Source organism: Ischnura elegans, chromosome 5 (genome assembly GCF_921293095.1).
Source record: "Ischnura elegans chromosome 5, ioIscEleg1.1, whole genome shotgun sequence".
NCBI lineage: Eukaryota > Metazoa > Arthropoda > Insecta > Odonata > Coenagrionidae > Ischnura > Ischnura elegans.
The window spans coordinates 36,926,006-36,945,979 of NC_060250.1; the positions used below are offsets into that span (position 1 = coordinate 36,926,006).

The 19,974-nt window shown below is 38.6% G+C and overlaps 1 protein-coding gene across 1 annotated transcript in view; it reads right to left on the reverse strand.

Moving 5' to 3' along the window:
• Positions 1–5,782: 5,782 nt before the first annotated feature.
• The window catches only part of LOC124158735 (circadian locomoter output cycles protein kaput), a 36,595-nt gene continuing 22,403 nt past the window's right edge, over positions 5,783–19,974 (reverse strand). The window contains exons 11-17 of the mRNA XM_046534001.1: positions 17,017–17,384; positions 15,733–15,854; positions 13,173–13,412; positions 12,551–12,778; positions 10,748–11,197; positions 9,510–9,680; positions 5,783–8,390 (exon numbers count right to left, since the gene is read on the reverse strand). Of these exons, the coding sequence (XP_046389957.1) occupies positions 7,983–8,390; positions 9,510–9,680; positions 10,748–11,197; positions 12,551–12,778; positions 13,173–13,412; positions 15,733–15,854; positions 17,017–17,384 (1,987 nt within the window). The 3' untranslated portion in view covers positions 5,783–7,982. The remainder of the gene's footprint in view (positions 8,391–9,509; positions 9,681–10,747; positions 11,198–12,550; positions 12,779–13,172; positions 13,413–15,732; positions 15,855–17,016; positions 17,385–19,974) is intronic.

The following is a 19,974-nucleotide window of genomic DNA, read 5'->3' on the forward strand; positions in this document are numbered from 1 at the left end:
GCATGTTTGAGTGCAGGTTATGCTACAATTACCATATTTGGCTGAATATAATCCCCCCTTTTTTTCCAAAACTGCCCATGGTAAAAGTAGAGGGGGGACTATATTCAGACGCATTTTCAAAATTTTTCCCCGAAACTGAAGCCTCAAGAGGGGGGGGGGGACTACATTCAGAGAAATACGGTAATTGAAATCGCCATCATATAGTTCTAGTTTGAGTGTCTATCCTAAATATAGTCATGAGTTTTCTGCAATCATTCAAATCCTCTTTCCTTGTATAAATCTCCCACTTGTTCGGAACTGACATGGAATGACAATTTTAACTCGTTGCGTACCGCGGTGTTTTCATGCCGTGGAACGATGTACCTGGGTAGAGGTGTTGTGATTGAAAATGTGTGTCAGCTTGAGTGAACTGCCTTTGGTTTAAACATGGTTAAAAAGCTAATATTTAAAACATAACTTGACCCAATCAAACGTTACAATACGTCTGTTTATAATAAGTAATGAGCAACAACTGATAGCGTATTACCAAATAACTGCAGTATTCTATAAAATTGTATGAGTTGAAGTGCATGAATGACGAGAATTCTTGCTATCTGCATTCAACGTGTTAATATAAGATTACATATATGAGGTCCTTGCATATAATGAGAAAACTGGGGATTGTAATGTCCATTTTGTATGAGGGTTCATCTACAGTTCAATTTCTGCTTATTGGAATATCGTCTACCACTTCCCTAGCACGTCCCAACAAATACTTCCCCTATTCCATCTTTACTACTCCTCTTTCCTCACCTGCCTACTTAGCAACTATGTATGTTGTTTTTTTCAATTGAATGGGTCCAAGAGTTACAAATACATACAGCATGGTGCCAAAACAGGGTAAACATTGCTAAGAAAATCGTGAATACATTGCCCATCTCTTTTGATATTCCCTTTTGGCTTCATCCTCCATTGGAATGAGATAATCGGAGTTCTGTTTTGTAACTAAGTATAAATTATCTAACCAGTGGGGTAACTGAAATATGAAAAAAAACAATTATTTGCTCTTCTTTATAAAAGAAAACAAAATATTGAAAAATCATGAATTTTCTAAAGGTAAAAAAAGAAATTTTTCAATTATTAACACTTTGCGTGCCATGGACGTAATATTACGTCCTGCTAATCCTTCTTAGGATTGCCATGGACGTAATATTATGTCTTTCCATTTAATTGGCTTTGTGTGCGTGAAGCCGTAATATTTCGCCCGTGGTACTTTTCTAGTTTACTGCTTAGTGGTTCTGTTTTTTCAAAAATCAACTGCTCGATGGAAAAAGAGTTCACTTTATGTCTTGAGGACTAAAGTCCTCTGTAGCTACCGGCATCCTCATCTTAGGCGACTTAGTGTGAAAATTCTTTGGGCCAATGGATCGTTCGTTGAGGGTGCATTGACCCTTTTTGTCATCCAGGATTTATAATGCTTTGCTTGGAACAATGCTTTTTTATGATTTCCATGCTTTAAATAGTTCAAATTGAGCGTATTAAAAAAATTATTATGCATGTTATGGCAGTACATCATATGTTGCAACTTTTTTATTTTTCAAAAACAGTAGGTTTACATTGTTAAATTATATATTTAAAAATTAGCAATAAATGTTATTCAACTCATTCATAGGAAGAGCAAAGTCCATTTTTATTGAAATGCACATCGATATAAATATATTTTTAATGCTAAATTTAAAAAAAAATGTACGAATTTAGTAAAAATGGCTGGATTTTTCCGTAGGGCTTTAAATTTAGCAGCCGGCACTCAAAGTGTTAAAAGTGGGAAATATAGTTAAAAACCCTCAAATTAGTTCCCTGTTTTTAAAAAAATTCCCCCCCTGATTTGGACCCCCCTCCCCAAAAAACAAAATTCCTGGCTACCCCACTGTATCTAATTATGTACTAGAATTACACTACTACTCATGGAAATTCATCCCTTTAGTTTTCAATGGCTCAGTCTTTGAAAAATGATTATCTTTTTTCACAGATTCATATCGTGTTGATAGAATTGATATTTGCTGTTAGTAATGGTTGACATATTTGAATAAATGGAGGACTATCCAATAAAACTTTGGTACCAAAATGTAGCATCCTCAAGGATTCAGAAACAAGACATCTTGTAGTATAATCCATTTCTAATTTTATAAAATAGAACCAATGTGTTTAAGTAAAGTAATTCCTAAGCATGTATAAATGATATTCAGATTTTAGTGGGTCTTTACAAAAATGTGGGCCATTTTCTTCCAATTGCCTTTTGGATAAGGCTATCCAAATCAATCTTTGGATTGAAACTTGCTTTATTTAAATTCATGAATGGTGATTAAAGGTGGTAAATTGGGAGGTTTGGCAATTAATGAAATTCTTAGAAACTCAAATAAGTAAGCACTCTAATCACCATCTCCTTAAAAAAATATATATATTTAAGTTTAGGATATCATATATTTTGTGATTCACCATCACCCCCTGTCCACAATAACAGTTACTGTTTATCCCTCCCTCTCCCAGTTGCTGGCAACGCAGTTCTCTGATAAATGGGATGTGAAGAACTAACTTACACCGTACGAGGATGCATCTTTCCCTCTCAACTGGTTTTATTTTGTCTTTTTAGTGACTCATTTAAAACTTGTGCAATCATTTAGAAAATTTCAGTTCCTTGTAACTAAACCTATGTCAACATTTGCCTGTATGCGCCACTCTACTGGTGAATATCTTCCAAAATAATAGCGGGGTTGAACCAGGGGCGGAACTAGGAGTATTGTCGGGGGGGGGGGGGGGGGGGTCAACGATCAATTTGCCGCCCCCCTCCTCTAGTCCCCTCGCTCCCTCCCTCCCCCACTGCTAAAATATAATACATCTGTAAGCTGTTTTTTGAGAAGCGGCAGTTGAAATTACTCACCGAAAGTTTGCTTTTAAGAAGTTTTATTTGTGTTATTTTTAAATAAAGTATAATTTAATTCGAAATATTAAATAAATATTTGTAATATACTTTTCAAAACGTGCCCTCACTGCTCTGCCCTAGTTCCGAGCCTAGGTTAAACCCTATTAATTCACCCATGGACTGAGGCCACGAGTTAGGGATATTTTTAGTTATTTTTTAGAGCTCATTAAAACCTTACAAAAATCATTCGTGAGATTAAAATTCGTTCGCATCTACCTAAACATTTATTAAGACTGCTAAAAAAAGGACCGATGCAAGAAAATATTACTGCGGTAAAATGGCAGTGATTTAATTTCAAGTATAAATTGCCGCGTACTCGACTTAACTGTGTCAAAGCCCCACTCAAAGGTTTCTATTGGCTACCCCGCGAGCAGGGAGTAGTCGAGTGACGGAGTCGTTCCTCGAGGAACGGCTGACCAGAACCAATGGGAAGACTCTTGGGCAAATTACTTTCCCGGTTGGCTTCGCCTGAACGTCCGAGATACATATTCCGTCGTTGAAGTTTACGGCCAGTGAAGTATTTTCAGAGAGAGGGGACGAGATAGGATTCCATGGTTTGTATCATTCAAAGTCAAGTGGGCCTCCCTTAGAGGATACCTCCTGATACCTCATGCTTGCCGCGTGAACATTCAGTTACAATTCAGCGCAGGACAGATATCTGGCGAATAATTGACTCGCTCTACCGGGTGCGGATAACAAGGCAAGTGGTATCCTTGCAGGTTGGCCTACTTGACTCGGTCGCGTAGTTACGCACCACCATCGTTGCCCCACCTCCTCGTATTCTATGGGCCTCGTATTCCGCTGGATTGGGGAAGGCAAGTCTCGCGGTGTCGTTCCTCACATCCAATAGGAAGACTCTAGTTCTCGAGCGGGGATGGTTCCTGATTGGCTTCGCCTAAGCGGCCAATATACACGCTCCCCTGTTGATGTTCTCAGCCAATGAGAGGCCTCTAAGGATTGCGTCGCTTGCTCGAAGTCAAGTGTAGGCCTCCCTTTGAGAACACCTCCTGATAACTCATGCTTGCCGCGTGAACATTCAGCCACATTGCACCGCAGGAGAGGGTGCTGGCGAAATAATTGACTTTCTCTACCGGGCGAGGATAACGGGGCAAGAGGTCTCTTCGCAGAGGGGCCTGCTTGACTCCGTTCCGTAGTTGTGCTCTCTCTTACGGAGGCCTACTTGACTTCGAACACGTGACAGTCCTTTAAAGCCTCTCTTCGAAAGGCATTCATTGGATGAGAAGCATGTTTCACGGCCGCTTAGGCGAAGCCAATTGCGAATATAAATCGACTTCTCCTCGTATTCTATTGGCTAACTCTGCTAGATGGAGTCACGGAGCACTTCCACAGAACCAATGGGAAGACTATAAGGCAATGGTCGAGTAACATTCCCGATTGGCTTCGACTGGACCTCCGAGATGCATGTTCTCCCTGTTGTAGTTCCCTGCCAATGAGATCCCTCCGGGGTGAAGGGGAAGTAAAGATACTTGTAGCAATGGAATAGGGGAAGGGGGCGAGTAATTGGTGGCAGTAAGAATTGACAGGCCGGGTATCGGTGGAGACCATTGGTTAAAATTTAATTTTTCTCGTCAAACTCTCGAGCGCCAATTTTATCGTGAAAGATATGACATTCATTAGATGAATAGAAGGTCGAATTATCTTGTTGGAAACGGAACTTCCAATAAATGATGAATACGTCCAATGGGAAACTTATGCATGATATTAATCATAGGCATTGGCTTACACTGCTAGAATAGAGAGACAGGGTCACAGTGCCATTCCTAAAGGCCTGGTTACACGGTACATTAAAACGTACAAGTTAATGCACGTTTGCGTGAATGATTTTGGTGGACTGGAATGGAACTGGTCCTTGAGATCCACCCCACCCATGCATTTATTGTAATCTATCACACAAACAGGCTTCCGAATCTCTTTTTTGCCTTTCAATACCGTTCCCATTTCATCATTGTGGAATGTGGAGATCATTGACACAATTTTTTTGATGTACAAATGCATTAACCAAATTAGAACAGGTTCCATTTTCTGTTCATGCATTTGCACAAGTTGGGTGGTTACACGGTACATTTTGGCGTTCATACATTTAGACATTAACCTGTACGTGTTAATGTATCGAGTAACCAGGCCTTAAGTACCATTCTGGAAAATCTGTGCTCTCTTGCATCAACAGATAATGCTAAGAAAACTTACCTGCTCTTCATCTGGTGCTTCAGAATATTTGTTACCTGCAGGAAGAACTGGAAACAGCTCCTCTTGACTATTGCAGTGATCCATTTCTCACCGAACTATGAATTGCTGAATTGCATGTATCTTTCAAATCTTCAGAAAAAAAATTTCTCAATGGTGTCCAGGGTGTCCACCCTCCGCAATATGTTAAGTTTGAAAAATTTCATACTGACAACTTAATACGAAGCTTCATCTCGTCAGAAAGGAAAATATCAAACAAGAAATTCAGACTGCACTTATAACGAAACCAATCAGAATGATTCCGATCAGTGGCAAGCACACCCCTTACCCACCCACAATGTGAATGTGCCTTTTCTAATCTGATGGTTCCCATTCAGTAATGATTTCTGCTCATCATTCTGAGGCAGCTCACATTCTAGGATTAAGCTCAATTATTATCTTTGTGGACATTATGAGGCTCATTCCTAAGAGTATTCATCGATGATGAACAAAGTGAGCGTTGAAAATGGATGACTTGAGCTTAGTGAAATACAGAAGTCTTAGGTCAGAAATAGAAAGCTTACCATCAGTCACATCATATTTTCACAGGAGTACAAATAAATAATTTGAGATCATATCTCTCTTAAAAGAAAAAAATCTTTAATTTCAGGCTAATATTCCTTTTCAAGGTACAGACAGTTGGTGGTATAACATAAACTGCAGAAATAATAAATTACAATTTTTTCAGATTTTAAAATATGTCTGTGTAATTTGGTCATTGTTCATAAAATATCATTTTTTCCAACATGAGATAAATTTTTTCAAAACTAATTAAAATATTTTCGCATAAAATAAATAGTAACAGCAATTGTTCCAGAAGGGAACCCCATTTCAACAAATTGAGAATTCAGAATGAACCAGGGGACAGTTCACAAACATGGTTGCATTGAACTTTCAAAGAAAGAAATACATATAACAACAAAATAGTTTCAACATAACTTGAATAAATGCCTAGGGCAGGAAACGAGATTCAACAAAACTCCATAACTGCATGAGGAAAACAAAACCAAAAGCATATGGCATTAGAGAGGAAGACGGTATCACAAAATGTCACAAAAATCATGCAAGGATTATGTCGCACATATATAAAAAGTGGAAAACATCTTACACAGAAAAATATGACACCACAAACAACTATGTCACTACTCTGAATGGAACAATTATTTCACCATAGTTCTGGAATAGTGAATGGCCAGCTGAGATTACATAATCCCTAAGAAGGTGCATGATAGTTGACATAATAACAATCAAATGTAGAAGAGGTTAGAGAACGAAAAGAAACACACACAATATAGAATTTGGTCCATCAAGAAAAATTATTTCATAATCAGCAGATGGCTAAATGGGGAGGTAATTCAAAGACAGCTAGGCTCATAATATGTAGGCATAGGCATAAAAAGCTAAATGGACGCAAATCATTTTTAATACTGACAAAATATTTCCAAACTGAAATTTTCAAATTGACATCCCAAATCAGCTGAACACGACCAAAAAAACTGGTCCCATCATCGTCAGCTATACATATATAAGGAATGACAAAATGAACAGCATCGCTACAAAAAGCCAACCCATGTACATACAGCAGCTAAAATAATAAAGGGAAATATATCTCAATAATTAAGTATATATATATATTTTTTTTCCCTCTGTTCTTCCCTCAGTAATTCACTAACTTCATTTAGTAGTTTCCACTCTGGTAAATATTCACAACTATAAAATACAAAAATAAGCTATTCTTTTAGTATCCCATTACGATAAACAAGACGATAAATTCTGATCAACATTTTTAAAGCACAATTAGTCCTGAGATGAACCAAAAATATATGTTTACGCATATATATTGATAATTGTATTTCCTTAAAAAATTTGGTACTTCAGCAAATAAAGCAGGATTAAAAGAATCACATACACTTTGTTCCAACAAGGTATAAGGAAGAACAAGTTAGTAGTTAAGTATCAAATACTTAGCTTGATAAAACAACAACAACAACCCTAATATGACTAATATTTAAGAAGAATCACATTTCATGACACACCATAATGATTCAATAATTGACTTGAATTCTTGTAAACAAGAAATGTATAAAAGGATTTATTTCACAATATCTCCTTATTTAAGTCACTCTAATACCACAGCGTAATAATGCACCATCTAAAATATAATAAAAACTCTAGAGGAATGTTGCACAGTATAAAAATAGGATATCATAATTACCCTGATTTCCTTCATTGGACCAATATCATTTGGAAATAAGGGAAGAAACAATAATATAACTTTCACCGCATGAATCTTTCCGAGGAGTAGAGCTAGGGGATTCACCAACAGCGAATATGACTGATTCCAGCTCATCATCCTTAGAGATTGTTTCCCCAGCACTCAAAGAGAGACATGTATTTTTAAGTAACTAATTCACTTAACTGCCTTGGCATCTCCAATAGTAATTCTCCACATATGCATAATCATGATTTTTTTTAATATACGTTGGAGAGGAGGTAAGTAAGTCCTTAGCGAGGGGGTGGAGGCTTGCCAGACATTATCAGGTACAGAGTCAACCTTAAAAAACAGGTCAATTACATATCCACTGAAAACAAAGTTGCAAGAAAACAAAACCAAAGAGGATTGAGATCAGATCCGTTGGTCATTTATATATATTTCGTATGTATATATAGAGAGAGTTCCCTTTTCTTAATAATAAGCCACCTTTGCATTACGCATGTGTGTATATGTATACACGTATTTAAGTACAAAAAATCTAACGAAACACTCGATTTCTTAGAGTCACTGAGAACGATGGGTAGATGAATTAGGTGATGACGATGCACAAGCCAGGTTTGTCGATGGTGTGGGGGCCGCAGGAGACTGTGGAGGGATGGACGGCAGGTTTAAGTGTGGGTGGAGGTGGGCCCTGGACGACATGTTGGATGACACACCTTGACCCATTGGGGCATCGGTGCCCGTCGAAGAGGATGGTGATGACGGTGAGTAGAAGAGCAGTTGTGCCTGGTGCTGCGATAGTTGAAACGTAATGAGCTCCTCATCCTGCCCCTCTCCACCCACTCGACCTAACCTCCCACACCTGTTCGGCACCTGTTGCTGCTCAGCCATTGGGTGATGCATCATACCCATGCCCCCAAATGACCCCATGTGTTGCTGCTGTTGGGCAAGGCTGTGTTGATGAGTGGCAGCCTGAAATGGCCAAAAGAATTTGCACAGATCAATCTAAAGTTTAGAGTCAATCAAAAATGGACGGAGTTACAAATGACCATTGTAAACCTTCATGCATTAGCTTCATATGTGTAGGGTGGAGAAAAATTGTGCCACAAAATTTTAACCCTGGATAGCGGATGCTAGAAGGAACTAAAATTACTAATGATGTTTCGGTCTAAGAGACTACAGAAACTTTGAGCAAAGCCCACCAATTGGCCGCAAGTTTACCATATTGCTGGATGCCTTGGATATGTCACAATCTTCGGCAAGTAATGCATTTGAAATCATGAGTTGTCCAGAGCATCTGGCAGCAGGGGTAATTGGAGCATATGGCTCTAAGTTTCTGCAAATTAACAATAGAGCATTTTCGACCTACACATCATGGTAATTTTGGTTCATACTGGCATCAGCTATCTAGAGTTAAAATTTCGTGACACCATTTTCTCCACCCTGTACAGCAAGCTACAGGAGGGTGGGAGGATAGATATTTGCTACAGAAATGGAGGGCAGGGCTGAGGAAAGGTAGTTTCTGGGTAGGTTGGCATGGTATTAAGTACAAGTAGCACACCTGAAACGGATTTTAACACCCACAATTCTTTTGCTTTCCAACAACAGCTGGTAATGTAGTTTCATTGAAATATCAGTGAATACCACATGTTTGATATTTGTGGCACTAGTGGACTTTATTTCTATGGCCAATAGAGGGCAGTGAGAGGTTAGTACCTTTTTCCCAACAACTGTCGCTAATTATTTTAACCAAAGTATTCCTTGATTCATGAGGCAATGAACCCTCTCTCAGTCACTATCACACCGTGCTATGGTCAACATCCAATCCTCAAATCACCAAACTAGCACTGAAGAAGGACCATGGGGGTTAAGTCGCTCATTGCTCTGGGTCATATCTTTATTCAGTCCACTCTTTTCTAATCATGCAATATCCAGTGAATATCTAGCTCCCTCGAGTTCAGGCCAGTTACGACGAAAAGAGACAAACTATTTAAGGAATCTGCACTCAAGTAAAAGCCAAAAGGATGACTTTTTTTGCAGAAAGTTTCCAATAGTAATTGCATTGACATCTCTTTTAAGACTTCTACTTACCCTGGATGCATCAAGTAAGACCCTGGGAGAAGGGGCTGGAGGTATAAACAATTGAATGGTTGAGGGGTTAGGAGAGTGGGGAGTTGCAGACGGAGAGTTCCCTCCAACACCCGTTCCAATTGTTGTACTGCTTACAGTACCAGCTGCCACACCTCCAGGGCTGTAAGGCACCTACGTAAAGGAAAAACAATAAAGCGGTGAAAATATTTATAGTGATTTTGATGAGGAAGGTGTTTGAAAGAACCAACATGAAAAGTCTGTGAAACTGGATACTTTTCCTTTGAACTACACATTCTTGCTCACTAAAATTTCTAGGAGAATTTTCAGTGAAAAACTGGTTAAAGACATTCGGAAACTGTGGAGTATGATTGAAATTAGGTGGAGAAAACTGTCAATTCTAAGTGAAATACTGGTGTTTCTCAAACATGTTTGGTGAAAATATGAAAAATTAAACAAAATGCTGATGCACAGAGGTAGAAAAAGGTTTCATTTGAAGTGCATTCAATTCAGTAATTTCAAAGGGTAGTAGTATTAAAGTTATCACCTGTAAAAAGGTAAGTTTTTAAAATCATACATCTAAAACATTACATATGACTGGATGGAAGTGTGGGAAATTATAACTTAAAATAGCTGCCCGACTCATTCGTCAGGAAGAGGGGATATGATGTTCATGCTGTCCCCTATCAATTTTTCTCTCATTTCAGAACATCCCTCATTCTATTAATAAATGCTCATTACATCCACTAAATGAAACTTCATGGATCAGGCATTATGTATTAACAACATAAGCAACATGTGACATGATAAAAATGGTATAAATAAGATGTAAGCAAGAGAGTGGCTACAAAATAATGAGGAAAATTTCTGTTCTCCAGAATTCCTGAATGAGGTAGACAATCGCCTTTGATCAAAGCAGAAAGTGACTGCAATTCAGGAAAACTGTGAACATCAAAGAAATTTCCTGGTTCTGAAAACTGAAGAAAAATTCATGTAGTTTTAGGTTTTTAAGTGTCTGTGACACCCTGAGGGGCCACAGGCAACCCACAAAGAAAACTTTTTGAGGTCTGATACACACACACCCTCTTACATAGGGATTTTCATATTTTTGGTGGTGATAATGATCATCAAGTGAGTTCTAATGCTTAAAGGTGGGAACTGTGCCACATTGAAATAGACACAACATTATTCAGCTATGACGATTGTAGGTAGATAACTAGAATGAGGTTTTGCGTAATGACCTGTAAGGAATGCATCTGGGGGTCCTGAGATGAGATCATGTGGTGCGCTCCAGCGGCAGCTGCATTATTACTCCCACCCGCATCTTCCGTGGCCTCCACTGGGTACAGGCCGTAACGTGCCATCACCAGCTGCTCCGAAACCCTCCTCAGCTCCTCTTGCTGCTGCACAATGAGGCGCTGCAGAGCCGCGTGCTTCCTCTGCAGCCTTTCTTGCATGACGCTCTGAGCACACGTCATCACGAGATGGTGAGCCGACTGCTGCTGAGGCTGTTGCTGCTGTTGTTGCTGGTGGGACGTGTGCTGCAGGGTCTGCTGCACGAGAAACTGTGGGGTGGAGGGCTGCTGGGGCTGCAGGTGGTTGGCATGGTGGACGCCTTGCATTTGGAGCATGGGCGTGGACGGCTGGGGGTGGGAAGATTGGTGCTGGTGGGTGGGTTGTTGGTGATACACCTGCACGACAGGAGAAAAGTGAGGAATCATCAGTGAGGGAAATTTTAAAGAGTGCGACCATCAACCCATTGAACGATGCAAAATAAGCAAATCTATACCAACTTAAACTTTTTTATAAGTTTAAGTTGGTATATTTATTTTTATATAAACTTATACCAACTTAATACTTTCAATTTCCCTCAATTTTTTCCAATTTCCTATCTGAAACTTTTTATTTGCCTATATTTGATGGCATATAAAATGTACTGGCATACAAGACGCACCCTCATTTCAAAATGAAGTGCACAAAAAAAGTCTGCTCAAAGGCACAGCTCCCAAACAACTTAAGTAAGTTCCTCTTGGATCGTATATGATTGTATAATATGTATACCAAGCTAGTTCAATATCTTGCTCCCAACTCCTTTGATATCGCAGGAGTGAGCAAAACAATGGTAATATACAATATAAAAATTAACTATAATTAAAATAGTAGCAATGAGCTTAATAATAATAGCTACAATATTCTCAAATTGAATATTAAATATATACAAATTAAAAAATATAACGGATTCAGTATTGAGCATCCACACCTTCACATGTAAGATGAAGGTGATTATTGAGAGCTATTATTTTGGAGAAAGGTGCACCTTCTATGCCGTCAAACATAGTAATAACAATTACAAAGCACTCGTGAACTTACTATTGCAGGGAATATTTATTTATTCATTTCCATCTCCCCGTAAACAGCACAACTGAGTCCTTTACAATGGGGAATAAACAGTAATCAACAAAGAAGGACATTCACAAATGCCCACGCCCTGAATAGGTGCAACTTACTCAGGCGGGACTCGAGCCCACGACCTTAGGTTTGGCAGGCAAGGACTTTACCATGGCATTACTGAGGCCAGCCATAAAAATATCAGCCGGCCAAATAAATCATAGCTGGTGCTGATGGTAAACCAGTAGTTAAAGGCAGTAAAAAATGCAAAAATTTTAAGCCATGAAACTAGTTTGTTGTGGCTTTTCCCTTGCTGATGTATTTTTGCTGATTACAGTTCTGCCATGTTCTAACAGAAAAAAACTCTGGTTCATAGTTGTAAAAACAATGAAGGAAAATCTGGACAAACAACATTGTCGGCTACAGTTCTGCCTACGTTCTGGCTGGTGTAACTGTAGTCCACAATCGTCAGACAAAAAAGCTCATTGCTAACTTCCCGTTCTAATGAAATGTTTTCAAACAGCATTGCACCATATAAAAGTCTTCATAAGCCAAAAAACTTCCTATCATAAAGAAAAAAGAACACTTGCCTGAAAATTACTATGTCAATATCAGGTCTTTCCTAAATTGGTAGCTGACATTTAAAATGGTCCTACCTCAACAGATGATACAGATGTGGAAGGATGGAAGGCAGTACTTGTGTTGACAGTGTGTGGATATATTGGGGTGAGGGGTAGGCTGGCAAGAACGGCAGCTGCCGGGATGGCAGTCAAGTACTGGGCCTGCTGGGTGGACGACTGTGGAGTAACCTGCTGCTGCATCTTCTCCCTTCCTCCAACTTGCTGGCAATTGGATGACCCATGCATCACCTGATTATGCAGCATCTATTAACAGATAAAACATCATGCTACCAATAACATCGTAAAGGCAAGACTTCACCCCCAAGAAAATTAGTAATTATTTCATACTAGAGCACATGGAACTTTGTCAGAAACACAAGAAAACTATAAGTATTTAGATTCAGGAAAGAAATTATTCTCAGATATTTTTATGAATTTCTGCTTTAATAATATGCAGTAACCATTCATTTTAACAATGCATATTTGGTGTGCTAACAGGGGAAGATTCCTTCTATAAAAATTTGATAACTTTACATAAAAACCTATGCAAAATATTTCACCAACGTTGTGAATTCTTACCAGTATTTACCATCAAGAATATGAATGATCATTATGAGAGTGCAATTTTAAACATAAAATCACTTCATCCAGTCCATACCTGAGGATGATGGTGCTCTGTGGATGATATTGATGAGTTTGCTGGTACAGAGAGAGTAATGGGGGGATTTGATGCGGCTACGCTGGTCACCAACGTCAGCATTTCACCACTGTTTACACTGGCACACAAGACACTCTCCTCTGAAGCTTCCTGAAGCCTACGACTTTCAACTGCATTCTCTACACCAGACACATCACACTTTGAGATAGACTCAGGTTCATTATGCTGCAAGCGATTTTGCTGAAAAATAAGATGAGTATTTTTACAAGTAGACCTTATTTTTCAAGTTGTAGTAAATACCTACAGATACATTCAGTAGCCACTCAAAAATGGCATACGTTTAACTTCTACAGGTCAATCAGGATTTTTCTACATGGATTTAAGTCTGCAAATTCTTTTTTTTCATATTGTTCACCTATTTATGTCAAAAGCAAGATTTTAAAATTTTTATTTATTCAATAAAAATCTGTTTTACAAAAACTTTTGATTATTAACTCAGTGAAACAATGCATTTTCAAACATATGAGATGAAGTGACATTATCTCACCATTCAGTAAGGCTGTGGACTGGATTCAAAACAGAAAAGTAGCATAGCTAGCAGTGCATTAAATATGCATTGCTTTTGGGCTGCATATCTCTTTTTTTCAGGAAGTATGCTTAGTTTGAACCCGGATAATTTTAAATCTCCACTTTTTTATCACTAGAAGTTTGAATTAATGATGCTTCACAGAATATGCCTCTTGCTGCCATCAAGTAACCTCCAATCACACTAGTAAAATATGTAAACTGAGACACCTCACGGTATTTTAAAGTCATCAGCTCAGCAAACTATAATAATTTAAGAGCTCGCTAGACAAATATAAATTCAGAGAACTGTTAAGGCATCAAAGAAACATCTTCAGCTTTTTCTTCTTTCCTTCAAATATGGATATAATGGTCATAAGACTTTCTAATGAATATCACTATTTGTGTAACGCAGTTGTGTAATGGAGGTTCTTATTAAAATACGATTAAGCATTGAAAAAATTACATTTTTAGGATTTCATAAATGAAGCATTGAAAAACTAACTTGAAAATTGAAGTCCATCAGCTACCCATATTCCTTATCTGAAAAACTCAAAAGGCCTCATTTATGGAAAAGTTATTATGTGAAACGATATTGAAAAAGATTGTGTACATTGTTATCAGTAATTATTTGTATTTTGCCTAAACTGTATTTAGTCCATAAGTTTTGAATGCCATACCACACTGCTCTGCATTTTCAATTGCATGCTCATTTACACTGAGATATAGACTGTAAGGAATTTTCAATTCATTAATTTTTTATCTGTTCGGAGATTTGGGGTATACAAGGCAGTGGTGCAGCGAGGGGGGGGGGGGGGTTGTGGGGGATAAAACCCCCCCAGAGCTCACAGAAAAAATTTAAGTTAAATCTATTTTACTTAATTGGATTAATATTGCTTATAGAATAGCATGAGGATTAATAAAATATCCCTCAGAAGTCCATAAAAATCACCATTTTGAACCATTTGTCTTAATTTTTTCCAGCGGAAGGCCTCCGCACCTCCCGCTAACCCAGGCAGTTATGCAATAATCCAAGCACCCCAGTATTAGTTGCGCCTGAGAAACCCCCCCTAGCCTTAATTCCTAGCTGCACCCCTGATACAGGGCATATGCAAATAAAGGACAAATCAAGATATAATTTCAAATTTTAAATTTTAGAACCAAAAGAACTTAACTCAAATGTTTCCTCCTCATTGAGGTATTTATAAGGAAAATGGATAGGAATAAAACTTATACACTCAGAAACTAAAATGACTACACCACCGTTTTCGTGCACAGAAAGGCAATACCCATCAACCATGAAACATCCAGGTAGCTTGAAGGAGGAAAGTTTGCTTGAAGTGAACCAAAGTTCATTAATGCAAACATTATCAGGTTAACATAATCACTTAACAGGACCTCAAGGTCCAGTGCTTTGTTCTGAAGGCACTGTATTTTTACATGCAAAATCTTAATTCATCGATGTATCTTTCTGGTGATGGCCTCTCTGGTCTTCCGAAAAGCACTGTTCACCAATACTCGACAGGACATGTAATCAATACACAATTCTAGCAAGCTTACCCAACACTTCACGTAGTGAATGGCTTGACCATCTGCCATCTATGTATTGCTAAGTGGGTTAAATGTAAGAAAATCACCCCGCAAAATGAGCTTTCTGATGATGGTATGCATATTTTCACACAGGTATGTAACTGGTGAAGAGTAAATTGATACCAATGGCATCAATAATTATGCCCACGTGCAAGCAACTTAAATGAGGGTCACTTAAAAAAAAAGATTTTATGTTAACAAAATAACCAAACACATAAAAGAGGAGATACATTGAGTAGAGGGAAATTGATAACTGGAATGTATGAACTACTATATAAAGGCAAATTCCATATGAAGGACGCATTTAATGTAAGATTTACTTCTATTCCCAGGCAGACGGGTTTACCAGACTGATTTCATAATTAAGTAGAATTAATTTCCTCAGCATGAATTATGCTCTACTTACCATAGATGATGTCTGTGAAGTCACCTGTGAATATACTGAAGTCGAGTCCAACCCCATTCCTCGCAGCTGTTCCCAAGAGTCGGCGTTGCGCAACCCCCGAGAAACTGGCTTTACCCGTCGAACTTGAATGAAAAAGAAACAATGAAAAATATGATAGAGGGCTAAAAACAGATACAGAGATACAGATGTGATAACTACCACTCACTTGCAACATATTCATCAATAAAAATGTAAGAGATAGAGCAAAGAACATCTAGTAAGAGAAAAATTAAATGATAAAAATTTTTTAACAAAAAAAAAACTGAACACCAAGCAACAACAGTTGTTTTTCCAAAACTATGAGGGTTAAGAGTCCTTTAAATTATTATTGGTCTCAAAAACGAATGCTATTGCTTTATAGGCTAAAATATGCTTTTTCTCAAAGTTTTCTACATGAATGGTATGGATCAGGAGAATAGTTCATAAAAATGTGCAAGATTGTAGAGGTTAATTAATCAGACCTTCCACAATGGTCGAATTTTGACATCAATGGCTAAACTTTAACAGGTAGTTAACTGAGTAGCAATTATATAAAAATTAACTGAGATTTCTAAGTTTTCTGCCAGAACTTCCATGTTTTCTAGGGTGATATGCAACATAAACATACGCATTTTTTGAGTAAATATTTCTTACTCATGCGTAAAAATAATTTGCCACAACTATAGTTTTTTGGCATTTAAAGGCTGTGTGTAACAACTTGAGATGATAGAAACTTGTGTGTACATATATGCAAGTTACCCGAACTAGAGGATGTTCAATGAACAGCACAGGCATTATCACATTATCTTGATCTTTGGAAAGGATACAAAAGTGGACACACTTTACCGCTTCCTACAAAAGATGTTACCCTTTAATGTTCTTAAAATTGGAGCATTGAGCTTGTGAATAAAAGAAAATATCAGGGAAGCAACTGCTCTGGCAGAAAATTCTTGTCATGGAAAGTCATTGGAAGTAGTTTCCTTAAAAGGAATTAAGATTTCTTTGAACAAAAACTTAATACAAATTAAATTTCAATTTGGGAAATTTAAATTTAATACAAATAATATTATCTTTGAGTGCTTAATCTGGGGTCATAGCACGATTTAAATGCTTATGGATAGTTTTAGCCAGCACTGCATGTGACAAAAAAATATAATTTAAAGGACACTCCCTGAATTCCCTGAGTTTTTCCAGACTACCAAAATTCCCTGTATATTCCAGATTTTCAAGGTTAGCAGACACCTTTTTTTAGCTAAAATAACTCACTTCTTTGCTCAGATGAAGTTTTGTAAGACCAGACGGAGGACATTGGGAGGGAATGACTGCCATCCGGATCCGTGTCTTCTTCAACGTTATTCACTTCTCTTCCCGAGTGGCCGATTCGACTGTTGCTGTCATCCCCCTTGTTGCTGTCCGTCCTTCCCCCGTCCTCCAACATGCCGCTCACTGAGCCCTCCTCCTCGTCTTCCTCCACCTCCTCCTCACCCTCATCCATCTCGTCCTCCTCATCCTTACTCTCCTCCTTCATCCTGCCAATCCTCTCCTCCCCACCCTCCTGCCTCCTCACTCCCACTTTCCCTTCCCCACACTTGCTCTGTGATGTTTTCTTCATCTGCTTCAGCACATCTGCATAGCTACAAAGAGGAGAGTAACGCTTTCTTATACATCTGTTTCCCCCAAAGCAACACACACGTGACCTTTTAAAATAGGTGTTACTCAGTAGCAGATCTAGAGAGGGGCTACCCAATTTACATCATTGACAACCGCCATCTCATAAAGGTCAAAGTTTGTGTAGCGCAGCCTCGAACACTATGTTCTTTTAGGACAAAATACAACAGCAATCAAAATTACAACTAACTCACTACGTCAATATTGTAGCATAGTTAATGTAGGAAAATGCATTATATGCAGACAGGCAGTGCGCAGTTATCATGTTCAAAAAATGGTAATTATCAAAGGCTTACGCTGATGTCGAAACTTGGATTATGATGAGTGGTTGGTCATTTCCCATAGAAGGTGTTGTTACACAGAGGAGGATCCAGAGAGGGGCTAGGGGGAGCTATAGCCCCTCCATCCCCCTGCTAGGGTATTCAATTTACAATAGAATGGTAATTTTGTTCGGAACCCCACTACTGCCGGGAGGTTATCACCCAGACACCCCACCTAGCCCTCCTCTTGTCCGTATCCTGGATCCAGTGCTAGGGATTTTTAACACACGTTGACCACCAAGGAGTTTCATTATATGTTTTCTGATATGCCATCAGTGTTTTTTTCATCAATTACATATTATTGATTCATGTCACAAAAAGATACATATCATTATAATGAATCTAAAATGAAATTCACTTTATTTTGAGGTAAGTCGACCATAATGACCGCTTAAGCTATGGTCCATGCAAAAAAAAATCTCTCCCGGTAACCCTTGGTGTAAGAAATACCGCGGGATTCAGCCGCTTTGTGGATGGTCACTGTGACTGGCATGACAAGGTGCAAAGGTTAATTGTCGATCACTTTGACCGGCATGGCAGTCAACGTGTTAACAATGAACAAACACAAACACTCATGCCCTAAATAGGGAGCTAACAACCCAGGTGGGACTTAAACTTGTGTCTCTTGGTTTGGCTGGCAAGGACCATGGCACCAACGAAAGGCCGACAAAATTTTAAGGTGAGCACTAGCACCCATGCCTTGAAACCTCTTGTTTACGACTTGAACACATAACCTACCCACCAAGGCCACCAAAGATAAATGAAATACTTGGTACAAAGAATAATGCATACATAAAAAGGGTCTGGACATTTGATATCATATAATAGAGAATACTTATGAAATCAATCATATTAAGAATAGTTCCTGGTAGGTACAGCAGGCTCCTGATTATTCAGGTGCGGTTTATTCCTACATTTTCCGCGATCTTCATAAAAAAAATAAAATCACAAGCAAAAGCAGGACGATATTTGCATTTTAATGCATTGCTACACTGGCCCTATCATTTCCATTTTAATTCCTTTCGTAAAATGTAATTATATTATTATCTTCATGGTTAAATAAAAAACACAGTACTATTCCACAACCTTATATTTGCAGTCTACTAGTTTCAACGTTACAACGTCATTATCAAGACTGAGAGAAGCATACAACATCCAGCCTTATTTATCCAACAATAGTGTGAGGGAAGAGGGAGGGGGGGGGGAACTAAATGAGGAGCAGCATTGAGCATTGTTGGTTGGGCATTGTTGGTTGGATAGGAGGTTCAAAACAAAAAGTATAAAAGCTTGGGGAGGTGGGGTGGGGGCAGGCAGATAAAAGTCAGGTGGTAACGAGGTTAATGAGAAGGGGAGGAGGGAGGATTGTCAAGGAAGAAGTCAGATTTTAAAACAGTAGATAAAAAGTTAGAACATTTGAATACAGTCATATCATTAAAAATTTCGATGTTGCGTGCAAGAGTGCATTTGGTGATTTCTAAAATTTCTAAAATATCCAGTTTTACACTTTTGTCATGTACATGTAAAATTTTAATATTAAAATCACTGTTGTGGCCGGATTCGGACAGGTGTTTAGAAAAGTGGGAAATGGAGTCTTTCAAACGAGCACTTCTTTTGTGTTCATCGACACGAGTTTTAAACTTGCGGCCCGTTTGACCAACGTACACACCGTTGCACTCGTCGCATGTCAGGGCATAGACACCACTTTTGTCTTCAGGATTCACTTTGTCCTTGGAGTTAAAAATCACTTTACCAAGGGAGGTCGGGGAGTAAAAACACACTCTGTATTTGTCTTTGGGTATGAGGTTGTGAACACTGTAAGACAGGGGGCCAAGGAAAGGTAATTTGCACCACCGTTTGGGTTCCGTTTTGGGGACCGGCAGCAAACTGGTTATGGTGGGCGATACTCTTATTCGGGTTTTTTTAGCCAATAATTTACGGATGAGGTCATAATGATAGCCGTTATTAGAACATATCGATTTAATAACATCAAGTTCCTGGTTGAAACTTGAAGCAGTCATTGGTATACAAAGGAGTCTGTTTAGCATAGAGTTAATGCCTGCAATCTTGTGGGAGTAAGGATGGTTAGAGTCTGCGGGGATAAGTACATCCGTAAAAGTACTTTTGCGGTAGATTGAGAAGTCATGTTTGCCTTCTTTGAGGGAAATCGTAAGATCTAGGAAGTGGATTGAGTCACCTCCAAGTTCAGTTGTAAAATTGATGGATCGGTGGAGGGAAT